The sequence below is a fragment of the Corticium candelabrum genome, chromosome 14 (assembly GCF_963422355.1).
Source record: "Corticium candelabrum chromosome 14, ooCorCand1.1, whole genome shotgun sequence".
NCBI lineage: Eukaryota > Metazoa > Porifera > Homoscleromorpha > Homosclerophorida > Plakinidae > Corticium > Corticium candelabrum.
Window position 1 is genome coordinate 919,330 of NC_085098.1, and position 24,879 is coordinate 944,208.

At 42.1% G+C, this 24,879-nt stretch overlaps 2 protein-coding genes across 4 annotated transcripts; one reads left to right on the top strand and one right to left on the bottom strand.

The window, feature by feature from the left end:
- Positions 1-140: 140 nt before the first annotated feature.
- Positions 141-7,367, bottom strand: LOC134189893 (serine-rich adhesin for platelets-like). The gene is made up of 8 exons (XM_062658287.1): positions 6,206-7,367; positions 5,890-6,149; positions 5,297-5,696; positions 4,964-5,233; positions 4,757-4,911; positions 3,031-3,274; positions 2,888-2,971; positions 141-2,823 (listed from the first exon to the last, which is right to left on the bottom strand). The coding sequence occupies exons 1-8, from the start codon at positions 7,365-7,367 to the stop codon at positions 437-439; spliced, it is 4,962 nt and encodes a 1,653-aa protein (XP_062514271.1). The 3' UTR covers positions 141-436.
- LOC134190247 (F-BAR and double SH3 domains protein 2-like) lies at positions 7,160-24,671 on the top strand. 3 transcript variants are annotated; one of them, XM_062658689.1, is made up of 18 exons: positions 7,160-7,243; positions 7,757-7,848; positions 12,276-12,402; positions 12,456-12,553; positions 12,633-12,678; positions 13,097-13,179; positions 13,476-13,620; positions 13,687-13,749; positions 14,302-14,375; positions 15,660-15,852; positions 18,773-18,895; positions 22,533-22,781; positions 22,835-22,918; positions 22,999-23,050; positions 23,115-23,180; positions 23,248-23,528; positions 23,597-23,732; positions 23,805-24,671. In XM_062658689.1, the coding sequence occupies exons 3-18, from the start codon at positions 12,376-12,378 to the stop codon at positions 24,383-24,385; spliced, it is 2,301 nt and encodes a 766-aa protein (XP_062514673.1). In that variant the 5' UTR covers positions 7,160-7,243; positions 7,757-7,848; positions 12,276-12,375; the 3' UTR covers positions 24,386-24,671. The 3 variants fall into 3 exon arrangements, with proteins under 3 accessions (XP_062514673.1, XP_062514671.1, XP_062514670.1); XM_062658687.1 differs by lacking the exon at positions 7,160-7,243 and adding an exon at positions 7,343-7,434; XM_062658686.1 differs by lacking the exons at positions 7,160-7,243; positions 7,757-7,848 and having other exon boundaries at positions 12,236-12,402.
- The last annotated feature ends 208 nt before the right edge of the window (positions 24,672-24,879 follow it).

The window sequence follows — 24,879 nt, forward strand, 5'->3', positions numbered from 1 at the left end:
CAGCTAGGGTTTCGACAAATACGTATTGTCTAGCTAGGACTCGGCGTGTCAGCAGACGGTCTGAAAACTCCGTTGAACGTGTTACTCACAAACGCGAGGCGCCTACGGATACCACACAACTAGTATTCACACGTGCTAATTATACTATACTGTAGCCAATTTTGTTCTTTGATGGGTAAAATAAAGAACTCTTTTCGTTAGATATCTCTACTCGTGACAGTACACTAATGTCCGCATTATATTATAAAGTACATACAAATGAAAGTCAATGAAAAAATGTTGACGACAACGTACGTATCGGTAAGCTAAAGCTAGTCTGCTTTCACAGCACGCCAGCATGCGGTAGTCCACCTGAAGAAACGACCAGCAGTAACAATGAAATTCAGTAATATTTATCTGTTTTTCAGCGGAAGCACAGGATCACGCTTGTAAGAGTTCATGCAGGCTCGACAAAATTTCCCGGATACATGCCTTCCTTGCCACTAGTTATCACCTTACCTTTGCACCATCCGTGCTCATCAACCGATTTTACCTCCACTATCAAGTCTCCTTCGTTGAAGGTCAATTCATCTAGTCTCTGTGCATGGTAAGTTGCAATAGCTTTTCGAAGAGGATTCGACGTAGCTCGTTTCTGCGGTTGAGGGCGATTAGACTTTACTTTCGATTTTTCATCAGATTTGGGAGGAGGGGGACGAGCAGGCTTCCGCTTCAAGTCTGATTGTGATGGTGGAGCTGAAGGTCTAGCTGGCTTCATCTTGTCGGCTGATACAGCCAGACCACTACCATCAGACGGAGTCGCTTTTTTTGCAGGTTTGGCCGAATTCTTCTCAACAGCGGATTGAGTAGGTGGAGGGGGTCTGGAAGGAGGTGGTGTCCGTGTTGCCGCCACGTTCTTATTAGACGAATCGATGACAGGTCCTTTCATAGGACGAGCTGGTTTTACTTTCTGAGTAGGGACTACAGGTGCTATTTCTTCCACGTCTCTGGACTTCGGACGAGGCCGAGGTTGCGGTTTTGGATGCACTGTCGCATCATCCATAGCCTCCTTACGTCGAGGAGCAGGCTGTGGTCGGACAGCATCTGTCCGTTTCTCTTGCTTCGGTTTGGACAAGCCCCCATTTTGATTCCCTACCACTTCTGAAGGAGACGTCATCGGTTGGGTCGAAGGACGTTTAGGTCTCGGAGGTGCCGTCTTGGGTTTGTCGTCGAGGACAGACTTCGCACTCGAACGACTAGGAATCTCCTCGTGGTTTATACGTCTCTCCGTCTTGTCCGCTTTGTTCGTCTTTGGCAACGGCTTGAGCATCCCTGCTGTCGCATCTTGTCCAGATGCAACAAACAAGACTGTTGGCTGTACATTTTTCTTCAACAAAGAACGTGAAATGTCGGTATCCGGAGTAGTTTCTGGCTTATGGTTGATTGGCGTCTTGCTCTCCTTCGCGGGCATAATAACTTTACTATTTGCGACATTCTCGTTCTTGGATGGATCAGAAGGTTTGACTGGTTTGATCCTCTTTCTCTTATCAGGACGAACGTGTTTGTCTGGTTGTGATTCCATCTCTGCGTTTTCCTGCAAAGACGGCACATTAGAACTCGACGGTGGCGGCGGCACAGTAGCAGACGGAGGAGGAGGACGTAACTTGAGTGTTGACGACTCTTCCTCTTTCTCTTCTTTCTGTAAAACTTTAGCTCTTGTAGTTGCCGCCTGTGTAATGACACTACCACTTGCTCTATTGCCCATAACAGCTTTTGTAGCTTCACTTAGCGAATGCGTGGAATCTTGTAGCTTACTGACGACATTCGGTTTCTCAGCAATAACAGGTTTGCTTGCTAATGGAGGTTTGCCTGGCTTTGGAGACACCGAAGGCTTTTGACTGGCAACAGGCTTGAGATCTGGAGAAGCCACTAGCGGACTAAGAGAGAGCTTTTCTTCTTCGGAGGCTCGTGATGCAGGTAAAGGTTTACGGTCTCGAGGCACCGTCTCGCTATGTAATGCAGGCTTGTTAACTGACACTTTTACTTTATCACTCTTGTCACGTGGAACCTCTTCGTCGACACGGTCCAGCTTAGATGACATGCCTATAGACGAAACGGACTGAACCGTTTCAGAGGGCGAATTGGCAGGTTTAGCCACATCTACTTCCGCAGCAGGCTGTGGAGGTCGGGGTGACTTCTGCTTGTTCTCCAGGGCGCCGTTTGATGGTGACGGTCTCCAGCGAGTAGGAAGACGAGGTTTCTCTCCCGATGGAGGTTTTCTTCTTTTTGCGAAGACTGGTGGCAACGGCGGCTGTTTCTTTCTCATTCCGATCGTTTCCTTTGCTGCCGCTACTTGTTGCTGATTGATCTGAGGAGAAGGCGATAGTTCACGTGCAGGAGGAGGAGGAGGAAGAGCACGGTTTGGTGGTGGCGGTCGCACTGTAACCGCTTGGGTTCTCTTTTTGACGGCTCCTCCTTGCGGTAGCTTAACTAACTTTGATTTGACGGTCCGCTTGGGCAGAAACGGCCGAGACGGCAATGCGTTCTGTACAGAACTCTTATTGCTTCCGATTTGCGACAAAACACTCTCAGTAGGTTGGACTGTAACTGGAGTTGGGTCATCCAGAATAAATGCAGAATTGGCTGCATCAGCGGTAGAACGTAGAGAGTCTTCCGTCGTCGTTACGTGGCTGGGTACGACGTTAGTTAGGTTTTTACTGTTAAGATCTGCACTTGGTTGTTTTAGTTGAACAGTATCCAGAGCTGTGAAGGGTGGTACGACCATCTCTGCCTGCTGAGCTTGTTTGACAGTTGAAAGTGGCTTTTCTGAACGTGGCCTAGGCTTTTCTGTCACAGTAAAGACGATTGCAACAGATTTATACAATAGAGACAGTAGCCCTGCATGCTTCACCTTTCAGTATAGGTGGCCGTTCCTTCTTCTGACTTGCTATTGTAGATTGTTTGTTTGATAAACTAGAAATTTCAGTAACAATATCTACAGAAAATGTACCAGCAGATGATAAAATGGACCGATCTCTGTAATTAGAAACCTACCATTTGGTTCTTTACGTTCTACCTCTTCTTCTTCTTTCTTTGATACCATTTGTAGGCTGCCAGCTAATTCCGCTAGAAACCCTACCGTCGGCTCACGTTTACGTTCATCAGGAGGACGCTTCTCCTGTTCGTTTGAAATGTTAGAAAGATGTTTCTCATCAGAAACTTTCACCCAATCCAAAACCATAGACGGTGGTCTCGAGCTAGACATGTCACCCTCTGCTATGTCCTCAGTAATGATCGGCTGCAAAACCATAAAGAAACTCACTGTTCGCAGCACGTGATCAGAATTATATACATTGCAACTATGTAATGTATATCAATGTTTCTATCGTTTTGATGCTGGAAGTATTGGTTATAGACAGCTGGCGAGTGTATGAACGAAATACACTCCGCTCCGCCCACGGAGTGGATGTATTTTCGTCTATACACTTGCCAGAAGGTCTATAATTGGCTTGTAGCACCCAGGTGAGACGTTGCGCCAATCAGTGTCCAGTATTCCTTAGAATAAGTGACACATTCCACTTCCGCTACAGTTATTCGACGATTTATTGACCGGTCAATATCTAGCGTGGAAGTGGGACATACTTATTCTACAAGCGAAAACTGGACAAGACACTGATTGGCGCAGACAAAGCTAGGGTGCTACAACGTTTCTAATGCAATATAATCGTAGACGTATTCCACACAACGGCACCATTAAAGACCCCAAAGTCTGCATGCACGAAATTTCCTCATTTGACGGGCCTTGTTAGTAGTAGCCCAGCCGGCTAGGGAGACTGACCGATTAGTGCAATAAGATGTAGACCTATACTTTAATTAACCACATTCCTCATGTGCAAAGGAAGTGAAATATTGGAATTCATTGCCATATACTGACAATAGAGCCAGCAATAACAATTGAATAGCAGTTGCATTGTCAATTCGCCTGGGAACTATTCAGATAAATTTCGCTTCACGTCGTCTGCAAATACTCATAGTCTACTCGGATCATGGTTAAGTAAAAAGAGCTCTTGTTCCCACTTATAAGCTTTCACAACTTACCTCTCAAGCATTCTGGGAAGAGTGTACGTAGGTGCATAAATAAGAGCACGCATGCACTTGCACACTGTACAACATAATGTCCGGCCTCCAGTGTACCCCGTTCGGACTGAAGAACACAATTTGCAGAGACACATTTACCTCAAACGTGTCTATGTCACACGATTCCTGAACAATCGAAGTTCGATTCAGTTCCGTTCAATAGATAATCAAGTATTTCACATAAGATTAAAAGTAAAATTCCTGTAAATTACCCTTTCAGCGGTCGGCAACACAAGGACTTAAGATTGGCGTTTCGGGATCAAACAGAGCCCCTAAGAATTGAATTAGCTTACGCTATAAAATTCTTTTACCAAGTCATGCAAAAACTGCGGGAAAATTGGGTTCAGAAAGACAGACGACTGGTAAGCTCCTTACTTGACTAACCCTATAGTTGAAAGGTTTAGCAGAGAGTCAAATTTGTCCGCCATGCTGCGTTCACTGACCGTCCGTCCATAAGCTACCAAGGAGTGGGCAGTCTCATCGTAAATTATTCACAGGTGCAATACTTCCACTGAGTGCACAACCAATAACACAGCAGTGTTAATATTTCCATAGTTATGGACATATGGTGTGTGCTAGCTTTACTCTATAATCACGCACAACTACATACGTATAATTAACCAAAGGTCAGAATTGACATTACCTCCACGTAGTTGCCGGGAAACCAACCATCGCTATGACCGACACTCCCACGCCACCAGCCACTGTCTGCTGTCTCAAATACTAGCACAACTTCACCTTCATTCAAGGAGACTTCATCATCCCTTTGAGCGATATATGGATAGATTGCTCGATATTCTAAAACACTTACAGTAAGAATTTTATTACAATAATAACACCATAAAGTTACCTGTTCCCTCCTCTTCCTCAGCCATCGAGCTAACTCCACTTTCTGATGTATCCAAAGATAGTTCCAACCCAGTCTGGTTCGACTGTCCGATAGGTTCAACAACACTAACGTAGTTGTATGGAAACCATCCAGTTTGACCACCACTGTTAGTTCCCCGCCACCAGCCATCATCTCCCTGTTCAAGAACGGTAATACAATCACCAAAACCTAAAGACAATTCGTCTTCTCTTAAAGCTTTGTAGTCATATAGGGCTTCATGCGTACTGACTGCTAGAAAAATGCAAGAAACAAATATAAAACGCTATCCGGTAAGCGCACTGTATTTATGAGTACTTGACGTATTGCCTGTATTAACTGTCTCAGGCGTATCAGTTGTTGCTGCTATGCTGCTAGGTTGCAAGACTTCCGTTTTGCTACTTGATTCTCCAACCAAACGTCGGTCCAAAGCAGCTATGACGAGACTTTCTGTGGTTGCTTTCAATGGTTCCGGTTCAACTGACGTTTTGCTCTGTTCATTGTTGGTAGTTATCTGAGATGGTGTAGTTTGCTGACACTTGGCAACACTCGACGAATGTTCCATTGCAGAAGAAAACGGGTTAAGATTATTACTATTTACCATAGCTTCACCCACCAATGATAGAGACTGTGGTCCAGCGGTAAGTTTTGCTTTTACTGCCGTTGGGAAAGTTTCAAGTTGACATGTAATTGTCTCTTCCAAGCCTGCTTGTTGCCTCTGCAGAAATAAAGTTGACCACTCAAAAGGCAGTAATGTACATGTCACTAAATAAGACTGTGTTCTACGCCTCATGTCATATACATAATCTGTATGTTGTCTGCTATAACATGAATGTGACTTGCAAATGCAGTCTGACTTTGCAAACGAACTGACATGCATTACCTACTTGGCAATTTCAGTCAATACTAACCTGCTCTGCAGCTGCAAGTGTAGTAGCATCTCTTGGTGTTGCCACAATTGTAACTGTGTTTCGTCGTTGAAAGCTGCTTTTCTTCTTTTCTACATATTCTGCAGGAAACCAACCAGTACGTCCATTTTTTGAAACAGTACCACGCCACCAACCAGAGTCGTTCTTCTCTAAAACCTGTACTGTGTCCTGAGGTTCAAAGTCAACCTCGTCGTCATTTGTACCTTCAAACTGGTACACAACAGTGTACTCATCGGGATCATCTTCAACAGAAACATCCTAAACAATATGAATCTTAGACTACAATTAGATATCTCACCAGCTACACCATCACCAAACTCCACCATTGCAATATTTGTTACTCCTCTGCCGCGTTCATCTGTATCAATAGATCGAAACACTTTAAGGAGAGTACTGGTTTCTTTGTCAGACTTTGAACCAAAATATCTTTTGCACAACAAAATGGCAATAACAATCATAATAATGACAATGCCAACTCCAGCTCCAGCAATGACTGGAATAAGGTTCGTGCTACCTCCACCTCTCTGTCTCACTGTAGGACTAGCAGAAGGTGTATGAGTAGTTAGTAATGGAACCGACTCAGAGTGTATTACACGTGTTGGAGAGACCAGTATAGGCTGTTGAGTAGTTGCTGTTATTGTTGCTCTTGTAGTGCTGGCTAGAGCAGTATCAAGATGTCTTGCAGTTGTACCAGACAAAGTTTGCTGATGTCTTAAAGTATCAGTGACTGTAGTCAAGGAACTCGGTATTTCGCGTACATCCAAAGTAGAAGACGTGGCCACTTCTGATCTATAGCTACTTCCCTGAAAAGCTGGCGTTTGATTGGTTGAAGGACTCGCATTCATTGTAGGCACTACAGGGGCAGTGTTTACCACTACTATACCAGAAGTCGAGCTCTTAATTCTCCTCGTAGACGACTTGTATAATGAGACGACACTTGGTGGGGCGGATCCGGAAGTAGCGTTCTGAGAAGTTGCACTCACTAATGGTGTTGCTGATGTACGAAACACCATTGTGCTACTCAGATTGCGTGTCACCAGTAACGTGGACGGATATTGAGCAGTATACGTAGTCTTGCTAATGGTTTCCTCCGTCGCAAACGTGGATGAGGTTCTTGCCGCAGTTGCATGCGTGGGTGTTGCCTGCATGCTTGCAAGCAGCGGCTCACTGCTTGTAGTTGTGGTTGGAGTAACGCTTGTTGTTGGATATGGCGTAGGAGCCATATCAACTGCAGTAGGAACCACTCGGATACTAGTTTGCAGCCTTTTAGTGAATATCAACGATGTTGCGACAGTTGGCGGATTTGCAGTAGTGTGACGTTTCGCAGGAGATTCAGGTAGATTAGAAGTTGTTGTGTCTGTAATACTTGATATTACAGTAGCTGAATGTGCACTAGCGTCGTTTGAAGTAGATTGTGTTGTAGCTAGAATGGATTCCATTGAACGAGCGTTGCGCGTCATAGTAGCAGCTTTGGTTGTACTACCTTGCATCATAATAGCTAACGTTTCTGTTGTGAACATTGGAAAGGTAGATGATGGTTGAGAAATACCTTCATTAAACAGAAAATCTAGCAATTACTACATAAATTAATTATAAATGAGTTGATAGTTAATTAGCAATAAATTTTGTTAGCTAGAAATATGTTTAGTTAACTATGCTGGCATGCACTGCAATTGTTCTGAGTCTTGCTTTGTCAATTAAGGTTACTCTTAGAATTAGAATATCAAAATTGACAAGGTACCAGGTAGTTATTTGCTTCAGCTCTAGTGATATGAAAGTTGTTTGTTTAATTTAAACAGTATCTCCTGTAACACATGAAATGTTCTTGGCATTTTTTGAAACTGTGCAGATTGTTATGTACGAGAGAGGATCTTCAGCTGTGTGCATGATCATATCTGCTACATTTATGGTTAATCTGTGTAGTCAACCATAACCACCCAGGTAAGTTCAATTACCAGTAAGGGTTTGTTGTGAGTTCATGTCTTCAGGGGTGGATCCAGAGGGGCTTAAGCGGGGGGAGTTGTACAAAACTTGTAGTCTATTTTAATTAATATTAGACACTCTGTAGTTTGGTTATCAGAGCTTACTTAGAGCTGTCTTTATTCTATTACATCACAATTATATTACTTTTGTGCCCAACCACCTAGATTTTGTCCTATTCATCACAGTCAACGCTGAATCATCAAAGTCACCTTCAACTTGCGATAGAATGTTTGGCAGCTGAGGCTTTCGTTTGGCGAATTGACTGATGATGTCAACCACACTTAATTTTGAGTCTCTGTGAACATATACTATAGAGCGATGAAAGTCATTCTTTCTTGTGACATTGTGGATCCGACATAAGTTTTAACCGGTGAAGCACCCTTATGTTTTGTTCGCACTCACTGTCTTGCAGCTAGTAACACAGGCCAAGCCGCACAAATTTTCAAAATAGTATGTAATTACTAAAGAATGCTTCTTCACACTTCTTGAGTGCCTTAGAAATAGTTGTTGGCTTTTCTTTGTTGTTATCAATGCACAACATGTTCCATTGATGCAATTCAGCTTGAAAGAAGCATTATTTGGCAAATCGCAAAAGTTTATGTAAAGTTTTGTTCACGTTTGAGAGATGTCATGGTAGTTGGAACAAGTTTTAGCCCTTCAACTGCCTGATTCTGCAGTTCTTTATACCCGGTCAACATTTTTGTCAACAAATGGTCTAAAAGGGTATAGTCAATTTCCATTGATACTATTCCTCAGGTTCAGCAGCTGGTGTATTGTTTCTAGTTGTTTGACGTCCACATGTTCTTGGAGAACGGATATCGACTGAAAGCCGCCTACAAATTCTTCAGCTTCTTTGTCGTGTGTAGTTTCGACATCTTTGCGACATCCTTTTAGGGTTTCTGTAATTAAAACACTTTCCATAGCTTTGCTAACTCTAAATATGTAGATGAAGAGTCGCTTTGTATATTTATTAAAAGCGTACAAAATTAACACTTATAACATATTGGCTTGCTTCTTCAAGTTAGTTTATTAAAGAATTGTTAATCTCTTAGAGTCTATACTACCAGGGGGCACGTGCCTCCAATGTCCCATCCTGGATCTGCCCCTGAACTTACAGGCACACATTCAACATGGAGCACTGGATGCATGCATGTGCTTCTCCTGCAAGCCTCATCTTTATTTCATTCTCAGGCTTGTCTTGCAAGCACTTGCTCGCAGAACCTAGCAGTCTCTTTTAGTTTGCATATGGACAGTATTCTCTCTAGGATTGAGTAGGTTTGCTTTGCTTTGTCAAAAAACTGAATGTTTTGTTTGGCAGAATGTATTTACTTCTATGTGTGCCTTTTCAGTGTACGACAAATCGTTTCATCTCTAGGTTGTCCCCAGGCAACCATGCATTTAAGTTTTTAGTTGCCCCGTCATTACTCTGGTTGCCCAGTCATTACTCTGGTTGCCCATTAACTAAATCCATGACCGCTATTGCTATGGGCTATAGTTGATTTATGAAATGTATCTATTTACAGACAGGCAAACTACAGCTAACAAACAAACAGACCAGAGGACAGTGCACGTAAATCTTTTGCATTTTATCACATGTATTAACATTGATGTACGTATTAGCTTTAATGTATAAAAACTCATTGACAGACAAATAGGCAGACAGACAGACAGACAACTGAGTGTAGATAAGACGAGTTCAAAAATTACTGGACGACTCGATTCTCAATTGCGATGTAGCAATGCAATGCAAGAGTGTTACTGCTAATGATGAGCAGAGTCCAGTGTAGTGGTGAGTCAGTTGTTGCCAGTAGTAACTCTGTTAGCTTATTGTCAACTGATGACTCTTAGTCGTAATTAGGGACCTCTTAGGTCCAATTTGTCTTAGTAGAACTTGCTGATTTTTAGCGTATTATAGACTGTAATAATGTTTTGTATAAGAAATATATGTATTGACAGACAGACAGACAGACAGACAGACAGACAGACAGAATTCTGTTGTCATCATCTCTTGGTCTTCTTTGGATTCTGATGTTATCATTTCTTTTGACTTGCTTTTCTTGTACTTAGCCGTAGAGTCTAGCCTTTTGTTTGTAGTTTGCAAGTTTTAGCTTTTTAATTCTACTTGTTATGTATTTGTATAATCTGTTGTTGTAGTTGTGAGACTGTTACTTTAGTTTCACATGTATTAGCTTTGATGTATAAAAATATATGAAGACAGACAGACAGACAGACAGACAAACAGACAACCTGTGATACACAGACAGGCAAATGATTTGCAGGGCCATCAGAAGGGTGCAGATAAACAGCAGTACTGTACTATCAACCACAAAGGACTCTGAAACATAGCTGAAATTTTGGCCCATCATGATTTAGGATTTGCAGAGATTGTCTTAATTAATTAAGTTAAAAAGAATGCAGTAACCCGGATCTTTGGTTGCTTGTCTACAATTTTTTCACTTTTGGTTACAATACAAGCATAAATGGGCAAAGTAGCACAACCTGACACTACACCTCATGCCCAATCTGGCACGTAATTAATTAGGAAAGGACCCACAGATATTTGATCTGTCATCTAACATGACACCTAAATGCTCAAGTAGGTCTGCAAAACGGACTTATCTACAATTAAGTTTACTAACCAAGGTCCCTTTACTTTAAAGTACAAGGTCCTTTTACTTTAAAGTACACCTCTCTACAGTAGTCAAGCTGGTAGGTAGGGTAGCCTTTAGTTGTCCCGGGGCAATCATAGTTTGCCCTGCCGTTTCAGTTGCTCGGACATATTTCTTGGTTGTTCTGGGGAACCCGGGCAAACGATTTGTCCTACACTGCTTTTGAAACAGATCATGGCAGTTGTTGGACACGTTTGTATATCATGCAATTGAGTTAAAGGATGACAACATTGTTGGTCATGTTGAATTCACTTTGTACACAGCCTTTCTAAAATACTAATGGTGTGATGAAGCATGATTGTGAGATGCTGCCTGATTGTGAGATCTGGTATTAGTCCTTGGTAAGTGTCAGGTTGTTGCTGTAGTTTGTCCATTTGTCGTTTTCTTAACTGCAAATTAGAAACTGTAGCAGACAAAAGGATAAAGAATGGAAGAAACTCAAAGGAAAGCAGACTGGACTGATCATACTTGTACTTACCTACATTGTGTAATTTTCCATCATTAATTTACTTTTTCACGTTTACCATTAGATATAGGGTATACACATTACAGTCTTGAAAATTTTTGTCTAAATTTAAACATTTTTATTGGCTGCAGGCAAAATCAACTTTTTCATCTCTTTGTCTTTTTCTCTCTAAGATCTTTTTCTTCCATGTACTGTAGTTGATTTAACTAAGTCTTTTGTGCTTGCGCAGTGTTGTCTGACTACTCCTTTTTTTTATTTCCAGATGTTTGGAACCACCACTGCGAGTAGAATGTATGATATCTAGAGACGTTTGTTACAAAATCTACTCACGTGGCACGTGATACGTAATATGCATGCAGTGAGAGATGCAGCACAGCAAAAAAATTGTATACAACACTTTCAACACCGCTCGCATTGTCGAAATACACAAGCTTCCCTAGAATGAATCTCTGACATCTAACCTGAAACAATGAGTAGCAGGACAGCAGTCCAACAGCCGAACAGACGACATGTGAACATGGTACTCCACTGAGTCGTCGTAACGTACGCAGCTCCAGCTTTGGCGTAACTTGTGTGCTTGCACTGAAAATAGCACCAGGATGGCTTGAGTAGTCTACCTCGGACGTCCAGCGTCTTGCGCGTGCTTAGTGTAGACAGTGTACACCGTAGGAACGAGACTGAGCTCAGGAACCAGACTGATCTGGTTTGACCACGAAAAGTACTGAAGACGCGTTTACTTTTATCAATTACACAACAATGGTCTACATGCATCAGATCTAGAGACTTCACCTCCGTGTACATTTTCATGAGAAATGAGTTGCAATATTAACTAATGGCTAGAGAGTAAAGTTAAAATAAGAGGGCTTTGAGTCAGAGAGCTGCACTAAAATTTAGAATGGTAGATAAATCGATATCGCTAAGCTTTTTTAGTTTCTGGCACAAGGTCATAGCCTAGAGCTAGACTTTAGTTTTACGCTATAGCTCTGATGCTGCTAGATACAGTATTACTGACACTGCTAACCTTTTAATTAGAAAGTCGTTGTTAAGAAAGCTGTGCCAAAAGATTGGTTGCAACTGCTGTTTCCTGGACTAGATCGATGTGTAAATTTGCACTGATGTAACCGAGCATGTGAGGGAAAGTCAAAGTAGGCCATGACGTGTGTTGTAACCGCGCGTGCACGAATATGTCTACTGCCTGAAAAGGAAGTCCGTAATGTCAAATCTACAAATAGTAGCTATTTGTTGTTTAGGTCACGTGCAGTAGGTGGGACTGGGAAGTTTGTACTTTGCGCGTGCTCACTGACTTGATACCATATCATCGAGGGTTCGGTCTTGTAGCCGGTTGTCACAATGTCGCGTGAACTTCCTCTGCGCCGGGTATGTCCAGCAACGCGTACGCTTTTTGTCTAATAATTATCGTATGTTTCTAGAGCAAAACGCTGACTGCTCTGAGAGCAACCCAGGGAGACCAGACAACTCGTCTTCAAATAAAGAATCAGCTGGAGCTTGACCTTCTAGACGAAATTCGGTAAACGTCTGTGAACTTCCTTTCTGCGACATTTTGCGGAATGTGACCTTGACTATGGAATGCTTATCGTATCGTGCAGGAATTTCGCAAAGCAACGCTCGAACATCGAGAAGGAGTATGCTCAGGTAAGCCGTGCGGTCGGATAGTTATGTTGTATGCCAACATGGTGCCCATGTGTTGACGTAAAGACGGCAGAGGCCGAAGAGAGGCGACTGATTGTCTGTGGTGTAGTCGTATGTCGGGTTTCTCGGAAACTTATTTGTCGTACGGTGTTACAGTACTACTGGGGGAAGCTGGGGCGCTCGCTGACTTCATTGCAGTGCGTGAGAACAAGGTGTCAGGCATCCTATGCTGGCAGTCACTTGGCTGGCTGTCTCCCCGCCTTCCAATCGGACTGCCTTGGATGGTGGCGATCATTGCCTAAACGTGGTCTAATTACCTAACTACGTAGAAGGGTATTTTCAGAGTTTCTTTTGTGGAGACAACGACAACATGCTATTCTGTGTTGAAGCTTGGAAAGTGTAGCATACTGTTTTGTTTTAGAGCATGTTGAGGCTGACGTCCCAATTTCTGCAGAAGAGAGAGGTCAACTCACTGTCTCCTGCAGAAGAACACAATGGCAATAGGTGATTATATCTTCTCTTGTGCTCTGTAGGTATTGGTACTACACAGTAGCATACATGCAAGTTTGCAATTCACTGTTATCTTTATCTTTTTTCCAATTTTTGGTAATCTAAATTTAGCTTTAGTTGTAGAGGTTTTCTGGTTTGATGCGTGTATTTGCCACAGGTTAGCTTCCTGCTTACTCTGTTTTCCCAATGACACGCTACATTTATTTAATAGAACTCCCTGTAAAACCATTGCGAAGCCTTTTTAGTGGCTAGTGATGACCTGCCAGTGGAGACAGTGTAATTTTATGTAGATCTGTATCCGAGGTTTGGAGATCATTTTTGGAAGAGACCGATGCCATGTGTAAAACTAAGATGTCTATTGCTGAGCGGTTGGCAACAGAGGTTGCTGAACCTGTCAAGTCTGAGAGGCAGAATAAGAGTCAGCAATTCAAGAAGGTTCTTCAAGTGTGGCAAAGTATTGTGTTGTACACAAAATTGTAGGAGGTTGAACTGTGATTGTAGTGCCATGATCTTTCAAGCAGAATGCATGCAGAACTGCAGCAGTCACTGCGAGATGTATCTAAGGTTAGATGATCAGATGTTTTGCTGCTTGCATGTACTATTAGTGGGTGTGTATAATGTATGTAGAAATGTATGGTCTGGTAATCTTATGTTTGTATTTGAATAAGTTTGCCCTTGGAATGAATAGCGCAACCTTTGATGTCATATGAGACAAATAGAATATCAATGTCATTATCCATTATGTCATTAGATGTTAAGATATACTATTGGATTACAGTCTGTAGTATTCCACTAGCTAGTCTATTCTGCTAGACAGTGTAGTATCTGTAGGGAGTTTGTTTCTTCATAGGCATCCTTGCTTTAATGTGCTATTTATGAAGCTTTGCTTGTTTTGTAAATGGTTTGTTGAGGTGGTAATGAGACTTAGAGCTGGACTTGTTGAGCTTCCTCATTCTTTGATAGACCTTGATCTACTAATAATAGCAGTGACCTATAATATTACAGTCACTAAGGTATGTATTTAGGTATGGTGCTACTCTGTGTTTAGTGGTGTTTGTGTATTGAATACAATATGTGTACATAGCTCTGAACACTTATATTTCAGTGTTGTTGTAGGCTAAGAAAACATACAGAGAGTTGGAGAGCATTGCATCAGCTGCTAGAAAAAACTATTTTGAAGCACAAGATCGGTATGTGTATAGTTTCTGTTTTGGTAAGCATGTTCATGATGTTATGGGAATTAGGCCACACCCGAAAAAATTGTCAGCTTGGGGTAACCTGCCTGCCCCTGTTTGGAGGGTCGCTGGTAATTTTTGCACATGCGCATACCAAGAAATAAAATGTCCTCTGTTGCTTTGTGCGTATCCGTGTCCTAGGGAGCATGCGTTTTGAGAGATGGCAAGATTCTTCGTGTTTCTGGGAACTGTAGATTTCATGAGGTATTGCAGGAGCTTGGATTAGGTGATCTGGTGGACGATGTACATAGTGTGCGAACTACGACCACAGACACTTCCTCCAAACAAGACGCAGAGTTAGATGATGAGGTGCAGTTCCATGCTGAGTTTAAGCGTCGATACCTGTCAAACGTTGATAGTAAAACCATATCATAGATATCAAAAAAACAATAATAATAAAAACAAAAAATCCTCCCGCCTGTCTTTTTCCGCTGCATGTTACCCCAATCAGACAACTTTCTTTGGTGCGGCCTTATATTTTATTTTATTTTATTTGGGAGAGATGTATATGTGTCTTTGTCATGGCTAGTATGGTTGTACATTGGACATTGTCACAATTGAGCGGTTTGCCATCAGGAATGACTCAAGAAACCTTGCTAACAGACAGTTAGCTTAGCCTGTGTGTACAGTACTGAATTTAGTTCTACAGTCAATGAAGTTAATAGGCTCACGTATCTGTAGACTTTACCATTGTGTCACACTCAAAGCAGAGGGTTCCAGATGGTACCCTCATCCAGGAACCCGGGGATTCCCTTACCATAGATTAGGCGCTGATGGCGTCATTTCAGTCAAGCCGGGCTAAGTTTAATGAACACCAAGTTGGTTTAGAATGACACATAGGCAAGAGTCACTCACTGACTCAGTAATATCTATCTACACACCTGTAACTGTAACTACGCAACTGTGTGTGCATTGATTTTCACGCCCTACAACATCCCAAATCCTGTATGAACTCCTGCGAAGCAACTAGCCCTGGAGGTGTGTATTACTGGCATAGCAACCTGATAACAGGAGTGCCAGCCTTTCCTGAATTCGAAGCACGAGTTTTAGGAATAGTACTCAAGCACACTATATAAGGATATAACAATATAGCCTTACTGAATTACACATGGTCCAACCACTGCAAGTGAATTTGACGTTTTTGTGATAGTTCGTGATAGTATGTACATGTGAGAGTTTGTTATTTATGAAATGTACGTGAAAACAAGCAAACAATGATCATGTTTGAATTTGTTACAGGAGGAATAGAAAGACAATGCGTTTCTACCAGTCAAAATCTCAACTGGAAAAGAAGTTTGCCCAAGCAGAATCAAAGCTGCAACTGTGTGAAAAGCGTTCCGTGGTAGCTCGTAACGAGTACATTTTGTCCCTCTCTGCTCTCAATGCACATCAGGAGAGATATTATGTTACTGATATACCAAGTCTGATGCAGGTTAGGACTTCCTTACCAGTAGGATGTTTGTATCATATTACCTCATATGTATGGCATGCTGTTTCATGGCTGAGTTTAGCAGATTGATGTTATAATAGATTCTACATTGGGAATAAGGGACTGTTTGTAAATTTATACATTTACCAAGAAATGGGCATACCCGTTTCCACCCCAGACGCTACCCGTTACTCCAAAATGGGCATTAAATGTTAACTATTCAAACCAAATTGAAAGTACCTATTGCAAATTGGTACAACAACTTTGGATGAACTTGTTGAGCAGCACTGCAAGTATTGTGCACACTTAGATACACTGATAGACATTCATAGAATGGAGAAACTATGCTTAAAATGCAACAACTGCACACTGTGATTTATGCCTGAATATGACGCAGCTACATGAAGGTGTGACATATCACAACTTGGGCTTTTACCTGTTTAATTAATAATAATAATAATAATAATAATCTATGATCTGACGAATGGTCCGTTGACGATGACGTTCAGTGTTTTCCTGGTGGTCATTTAAATCCACTAGGCATGCTGTCCCGATGTTTGCGGTCATTGTAATGCCTGCAATCTACATCGAATTGGCTAGTCATTGGTCGCCGTGTGGACTACACAGAAACATGTATCTCGCTGGGCTCACCTGCCGGGTTGGTGGGTGCCCAGATGGGGGTAAAGACCCCGCTTGCCCATTATGGAGGGGTATAGCGACACATAATAATGATGACAATAAATTATGAAAATTTGTCTGTCTCTCTCTCGTGTTTCTCTAGCTTTATCCATGAGACTATGACTCGTTTCAGTTGTTGGGGAGTTTCTGTGGTCTGGCAAACGGTCTGTTGACGATGACATTCAGTGCTTCCCTGGTGGTCATTGATATCCACTAGGCGTGCTGTCCCGATGTTCGCTGTCACTGTAATGTCTGCAATCTATATCGAATTGGCTAGTCATTGATCGCCGTGTGGACTACACAGAAACATGTACCCTGCTGGGCTCACCTGCCGGGTTGGTGGGCGCCCAGATGGGGGTAAAGACCCCACTTGCCCATTATGGAGGGGCGTAGCAACACATAATAATTCTGGGGTCTACTTGGAGCCTTCGTAAAGTCATGTCTTCTTTCTAGACAGCCATGATGGTTTAAGGACTTCTGAAGCAGTATTTGCTTCCGGTACTTGTAATAGACTTTACAAACCAGACTGATCTGGTTGAGCACGACAATAATAATAATAATAGTAGTGGTTAGTGACAATGGTTATCACTCCATGGTTTGGGGGTTCGAACCCCAGTGACAACAGTAAATTTTGAAACTTGTCTGTCTTTCTCATGTTTCTCTAGCTTTGTCCATGAGACGATGACTCGTTTCTGTCGTTGGGGAGTTTCTGTGGTCTGGCGAACGGTCCGTTGACGATGACGTTCAGTGCTTTCCTGGTGGTCGTTGATATCCACCAGGCATGCTGTATCGAGTTTGCCGTCACCGTAATGCCTGCAATCTACATCGAATTGGCTAGTCATTGATTGCTGGGTGGACTAGACAGAAACATGTACCCTGGTGGGCTCAACTGCCGGGTTGGTTGCCGTCCAGATGGCCCCACTTGCCCATCATGGAGGGGCATAGCAACACATAAGAATAATAATAATAAGTCATGTCTTCTTTCTAGACAGCCGTGATGGTCTAAGTACTTCCGAAGCAGGGTTGCTTCCGGTACTTGTAATAGACTTTGCAAACCAGACTGATCTGGTTGAGCACGACATAGTTATAATAATATAGCAAACAGTAAAGACTTTTAATAGTTCATTCTAGGGTTAGTTAAGGCATCCAAGGATTTGTAGTTTTCTTTCTCAAGCTTTCTGAGCTGAATCAAACATCGCTTTACATGTTGGAATCTCTTAAGCCCTTTGAGGGCAGCAAGCATTAGTGAACCTCTGTTGTTTCCACAAAGACCACAATGAGAGCTCACCTTGAACTGCACAGTTTTACTAGTCTGCAGGAGCACAAGGACAACATCACACCACATCATAGCAGTCTGATGACCAGTTAGTGACTTGGCAACGGTAGCTTCTATTTTAAAAGCTTTTGTAGCTGACCTGGCTATAACCCAAGTAGAGTTTTCTGCTTCTTTCTTGGTGGGGAAGCCATATGCATGGGGGCACCTGCATTGGTTGATTTTGCTAGTGCACTTTAGCCATTTGTAAGTACATAGTATGTAGTGTGCACCAAGGCTGCATGTATGTCTACTTGTTTCAGTTTCCATAATCCATTGTTTCAACATCATATTCAAACAATGGCATATGGCACAATGTGTGTTTTTGGCATAGTGTCTATTTATTATGAAATGTACCTTTTTTAGTACAGACAACTCTACAACCAATGGGCGTGGCTCATTTCTTGGTAAGTGTATTAATTTATGAATGGTCCCTAACAGCCTGCCATTATCTTGAGTTAGGTTGTGCAGTCAGATACCAACAGGTTGCGACTTGAGGAATTATGTAGCTAAAATTAGAGTAGTTCTATGTGTTTATGTACTATGTTAGAAACAGTCTAAAGGTGGAGTCTTTTTAAATGATAGCTGCTAGCTTTATGTCAACAGGATTGATATGACTTGCATATTTGTGTTGCTTTACTTGCACCTGTGGTTTGGTCAAATCTGCTTGATCGTTTGAACTTCTCCACATTGCTACGTATGTGCTCTTCTTTATTGGTTGTCTTGTTGGAGCGTATTACCGCTTTTCAGACGATAACAATATATTTGGGTACCTCAGCTGACAATGGTATCTCTGCCATTTAATCACGTGCTTGTTCATTGAATTTGTAGAGTTGTCAATTTGGCATTTCTGCTAGACCTCAGCTATAATGGCATGCCCTTAACGTAAATGTGAGGTATTACTATATGTGTAAGTAATCGTTGTTGTTGTAGACAATGGATGCTGATTTGTTTGGAAAATTACGAGAATGGTTTAGTCTAATGGCAGACATGGAAGTAAAAGCATCATGTTCATCTTTGGAAAGCTACCAAAGATTGCACAGTCAAGCTGGAATGGTGAGTTGTCTCTATTGCACTGTCATATGCCTCTGTGATAGAGAAAAGGAACGTGCATGTATGTGTTCTTGTTTTTGTAATCAGTAGATTATAGGAGCCGGGTAGGTAATGTCAGGGTTTCTCACAGAGCCATCCAATCATCTCAAAGTCGGCTATGGAGAATGTTAGTCGACTGTCAAAAATTGCTGCTGACCCACTTTCCTAGCAGTATAGTTTTGTCTATACTTGTTTCTGTATTACATTTGGCAACTAGGGCAATTGACGCATGCGTGTATATAATAGCTCGAATTGATGACTCCCGCTTTGTTCCGTAAGTTGAGAAGAATAGATTTTGATCTATGTCATTCGAAGCGATCATACCCCATAGCAGAGTACACAGACAGCGAACAGGAACCACACAAAGCCATTGCAAACAAGCGTAGCTATGAAGCCAAGTTCTGTATTTGATCAGTAGGCACCAAATCGTGATTGGTTGAAGAAGGAAGTCCATGGCAATGGTAAAATGGTAATGTTCTGCTCATACATTTACTGTCGAAGTTACGGCCACGTACCGGGTAGTAAAACGAAAGTCACCATCTCTTGATGGTACTGCACATTTGAAGCTGGGAGTCAAGGAGGTGTAGAAGATCACGAGAAGTCAGCTTTCCACAAGTCCAGTAAAGTACGTTCCTGTTCAGAATGGCGGTAACCCGCAGGGAATGACACATTGCATTACATCATTACCTCATTATTCGTAATACTATTGCATTACGTTAGATATCAGAAAAAAGTTGTGTTGATATGAATTAATTAATACAATACTGAGGTTGGTGGTAGAGGTGTCTGCAGGAAATCCTGTAATGTGATAAGACACTGACACATTAATGACTGGAGAACGGTGGTAATGATATACTTTATGCATGTGTTATTTTGTGAGGTGCATGTACTACTCAGTTTATATTGCACCTAAGTGTATGTAGCAGTTAAGTTACTTTAGGCATGTTTAAAGGTGCAGGGTCACGGTCGGACATGCGCACTTGAGCCGATCTTAAGTGAGGTAGCTTTTGCATTGTAGCTATTGTACGTAACATATGTTCAAGTGTTCTGGCAAGAAAATCAGTTTTGATCGCCAGTAAGCTCTTCCAATGCTGTTTGCACATGCACAAAGGCCACTAGACGAAGCTACTGCAAAACTGGCTATTTAGCTGTTGATTGACGGGCATCGCAGCAGTGTAAGCTTTAAACAATACAAATTTTTGGTGCTCACTGTGAACTGAGTGCGTTCGGTTATTCTGAGAGAAAGACGCGACTACGGCAAATGCCACATACGGGAATGTGACATGTGTGTTCTGGTCACGTGCAAAGCGTAAGGAACTCCGATCTGGCTCGAAGTACGAGGGTGCTTGTCGAAATTTACTGAAACTACAGTGTAGAAACTTCAGTTTGAGGTTTTAGAAGAAAAATTCAGAGAACTACATCTAAAAAGCTTAGAATTTAGTTACCAGAGTCACGGTCTAATGCAACGTCATACTGCAACGTTTTGATTGTTCCAATTCAGGCTATGGAGAGACTTCAGTCAGCTTTGCCTTCAGTGCAAATTAGAGCGTCTGAAGTCCTCGCGGTTACTGAGTGTTTGAAAAAGTGCACCCTTGTCAATGCGCATGTCCAAGCATGACCCTGCACCTTAAGTTAAAGGTGCACACTCATGGTTACACGTGTGCACCTGAGCCAATCAAGTAGCTCTTGTGTCATACTTATGACAAATTACATATGTTCACGTCCTCTGGCAAGTAAATCAATTTCAATTGCCAGTGAGCCCTTCCTAGTGCTGTTCATAAGTTGTACATGCATAAGGGTCAATAGACAGAACTATTGCAAAGCTGGGTATTCAGGTGTCGATTAATGGGCATGGCAGCAGTGAAAGCTTTAGATAATGCAATAAAATTTTGGTGCTCACTGTGAACTAAGTGCACTTGCTTACTCAGAGGAAGACTAATTACCCTACCCGTCTAAGACACAGACAAAATTGCTGAGATAATTAATTAAACAACAGGTACACATAGTGGGACACTTACATGTGAAGAAGGGCAAAGTGCTTTCCGAAGAGAAGTGAAATCTGTGTAGCTATGTTGCTTTGGTAAGCGAGTCAGGGCATGCTCACATTAGTTTAATTTAATCACAAAGTGTTTGGATTGCACATGCTTAGTGCAGCAAGCTTAGGAAAGAGACCACATTACATATTACGCCACAGTACCTATATGCAATTGTGGATATCAAAACTGGATAGTCAGTGACCAACAAAGAAGATTCTTTTCATGGTGTGACTGCAAATCATGACATTTTGAGGACCTCACATCCGTATGAATGCACTAAATTTTGTGTATTTCTTGGTGATTGCTGCTGTATTATGTACTTGGGAACCAGTGCTACAGTTTTTAGGTTGCCACAACCATTCCTCACTACTGGGAGAAAGGACGGGGCTAGCTCCTTGCTGGCTGCTAAATTATTTCTTTAGTGGAGCAAAAACTGAACTTTGAGGGCTGACATACAGGCTGTGCGAGCGGCATCATTACATTTAACTTAATTGATATCATTAGTGCCTCACAATTACATTGAGAGCAATCTATGCCCCATATACAATTTCTTGCACTGAAATACTTTATAGTTGGCCAGCAATTTTTAATATGTTGTGTTATCAAACTTTAGTAGCTCTTGTTTACTTCAACTAGGTACTACTTCTATTTACCTAAAATAGTTGGTACCTTTAAACTGGAACTTAAAGGCACACTCCAGAGAACTGCACAGCGTCTAGTGCGCAGCATATTTCGCTACCGAAATAGCGAGGTCCGGTGATCGAGGGCGTTTGCGAAAGTGTTCCTGCGTAGGGATGAGTGCCTTGTAAACTGTTAGAACACAATCGACGACAGCATCCATTGCCTTCAACACCAAAGAATCTCACAAAACCCCGATTCCCTCGAATGTTGTCAGACGGAAATAAATCGCACAAAAAGGTCAGTCTCTAGATGGTCTGAAAGTAGCATGACGGTTTCCACTGTGTTTGGAGTGACAGAAACAGCACAGACCTTTTCCGGGAACGTGATTGTGTCAGTAAGGCTCACGTGATCTGATTGCGTGCCAAAAACACTCCTCTTGGTGTACAAAATTCTTGAAAGCCCCCCCCCCCCCCCCCGTCAGTTTTTAAGTTATGAAACAGTCTTAATTAACGTACATCTGTCGGGTTTGCTCTGAGATAGCGCCCAGATACCCAACTTGGTTAGTATGGATTTCCCATTAGCAAGCGAAGACAGGAGCCAGTAGCATACTACGCTGCACACTAGACACTGCACAATTCTTCGAGTGCTCCTTTAACAGAGTGTGTAGCCAAGTGGACACTGTCACTGTTTTGTCTTTGTAATTTGACATACTGCAATTTTACGTGGTGCTGATTAATTGATGCTGTTATTGACGTTTAATTCTGCCTGGTTGTGTGTGTGTGTGTGTGTGTGTGTGTGTGTGTGTGTGTGTGTGTGTGTGTGTGTGTGTGTGTGTCTGTGTGTGTGTATGTGTGTGTGTGTGTGTGTGTGTGTGTGTGTGTGTGTGTGTGTGTGCAGGGATCTAGTAAATTTGAGAATATTACCCTGCTCTGCATTTTGTTTAGATTAGTCGAGAATTTGAACTGAAGTCATTTTTACGTGCTAATCTACAGCTGGTGGAATTTAACAGATTTGCATTTGAGCCACACAAGGACGATACTGTAAATCAGTTGGTGCAGGAATATGAAGCTGATGTGATACTGAACAAAGAGGCAAGGAAATGTGCCACAAAAATTACGAAAGAATTTCGTACCATTCGTGAGAAGACCAAAGCATTGCGAGGCTTGCAGACTGTGTCCACTGCTTACACAACGGTACTTGAATATACTCATCTCATATGTTAGCTGCTCATGTGGTTTGGTTACAGACTCCTGAGTTTGGCAGTGCTGATGCTCAAGTCGACGTTGATCAACAAATAGATGATATTCAAAATGCAATTCGTAAGGCTGAGGTATGTGACACACACACCGTAATTGAACACATTGGTCATTGCTCGGTCATCTGTGGTTTTGATGTTTGTTGGTATTGCAGATTCAGAAATTGAAAGCAGAAGCTAGATTAGTAGTTTTGAGAGATGCTGGAGGTTGGTGGCAAGGCTTGTAGCTTCACTTTATTGTTAAGGTGTTAATTTGAGTTATTTCATCTAGTGGATGTCGATCAGTGGAAGAAGTCAGCCGGTGTTTCAGACTCTCGAGAGAATCTGCTCAATGTTGGTCTGTAATTATCAATCAAGAGTGTAATAGTGAATGGTTAGTTGTAGATGTATGTATGCTTATGCAGGGGACAGTAACATGTCTGGAAGTCTTTTGTCTCTTGAGACGACAAGCGAAGCACCAAATGGAAGTGTCGACTTTGAAAGTTCTCCAGAAGGATCATTTGGCGAAAATCAATTTACTGGCTTAGATGACGATGATGACGATCAAAGTTCAAATCGCCATTTCGACATGCCACGCAAGGGTATCGTCTTGTATGACTACGAGGCAACTAAGGAGGATGAGCTGTCAATTCATGAAGGAGAGGAGGTGTCGGTTCTTTGGTATGATGGGTTCGGATGGTGTAAGGTGTGTGTATTGGTTCCTTACGTTGTTGTTGTCAGATATGGCTATGCTGTATGCATGTTGTCGTGTAGGGTTGTAATTCATTAGGAATCGAAGGGTTCTTTCCTGAATCCTATGTCGAAGTTTCCGAGGAGTCGCCACCTCAAGATTTGACATTTCAGTCTCAAAATGATGCCGACACTACGCTAACTGATGAAAGAGTTCAAGGTAATGTCATATGCTTGTGTTTTTGGTGTAGAGTTTGTTTGCTGTCTAACTCATTCATTTCTTGTCGTTTAGACAATATTCGAGTGCTGAGAGCTCTCTACTCTTACAGGGCAAGCGGCAATGATGAACTTTCTTTTCCTGAGGGAGCAATCATCAAGTTACTACGCAAAGATGACAACGGTGTTGATGATGGGTTTTGGGAAGGCGAATATGAAGGTCGTGTTGGAGTCTTTCCATCTATTCTTGTGGAGCAGGTAGACAGTGTGAGCAGTTTGGACTCGGGTAGTGCTTTCTCACCTCCTGGGGACTACGTACTGCCACCAATGAGCGATTTGGTTTCTGGGTCACCAATCTTGCAGTCTCCTTTATCTGCACGCGAGTCACACGAGTCTAGTAGTTTTGATTGGCGTTCGAAAGCGCCTCCTACTCCTCAGATATCTGTCAGTCGACCAGCCGAAGGTTCATTTTCTGGGAGTCGTCGTCCACTGTCGTACCAAGGAAGGGCAAAGTCTTTGCCACAGTCTTCATTCCATTCACAAACACCGAGTCGTCGAGGCACTGTTTCACATCAATCTTCTACCCAATCAGCCAGTGTGATGCACTCTATGCCTGATTGGAGCAAGTTTTCAGACGATTTGGAGTCTTACGTATGATTGATTAATTTAATGGCAAATCAATCAATTGAAGTTTAAACTTGTGTTCATTAACTGACAGAAAGAGTTGTTAGTACAATTAATTACACAGTTATGTTGATTATGTTCCAGATAACGCTGTCACATACTGCAATTTATGGAGATAACCTATATAGTACGTTTAGCTATTATTTGTCATAACTTTAGTAATGGCTTGATACTTGAAATACAATACAATGAACTTTTGCTGTGGAGTAGCTTGCTTGCTGTGTATGGTGTTCAATTCATTAAAAAGTTTTGTTCAGTATTCTATGTGACATAAGGCACCACATAATAGTAGGTGTGATTTTGAAGGCCCAGCAACCCTATTGCACGAGATTGTACCAGCAATTGCACTTGAACTATGACTTCCAGGTGAAGTGTGTTGATTTGGTGCATGTTCACAGAAACGGCGTTAAATGTCGTTCCAGATTATGGATCTAGTATATGCATGTCATGACAGACGCAGCGTTTTG

What these genes read in the sequence shown, in the direction of transcription:
- LOC134190247 (XM_062658689.1), top strand. Translation starts at nt 12,376, where the DNA reads ATGTCGCGTGAACTTCCTCTGCGCCGG. An exon ending in AGAGTCAGCAATTCAAGAAG is followed by an intron (nt 13,621 to 13,686) that starts GTTCTTCAAGTG and finishes CTGTGATTGTAG; the next exon opens with TGCCATGATCTTTCAAGCAG. An exon ending in AGAGAATCTGCTCAATGTTG is followed by an intron (nt 23,181 to 23,247) that starts GTCTGTAATTAT and finishes ATGCTTATGCAG; the next exon opens with GGGACAGTAACATGTCTGGA.
- LOC134189893 (XM_062658287.1), bottom strand. Translation starts at nt 7,367, where the DNA reads ATGACGCGCAACGCTCGTTCAATGGAATCCATTCTAGCTACAACACAA. An exon ending in TTCCCGGCAACTACGTGGAG is followed by an intron (nt 3,275 to 4,756) that starts GTAATGTCAATT and finishes ATGGTTTTGCAG; the next exon opens with CCGATCATTACTGAGGACAT. An exon ending in AGAACGTAAAGAACCAAATG is followed by an intron (nt 2,972 to 3,030) that starts GTAGGTTTCTAA and finishes CATTTTCTGTAG; the next exon opens with ATATTGTTACTGAAATTTCT.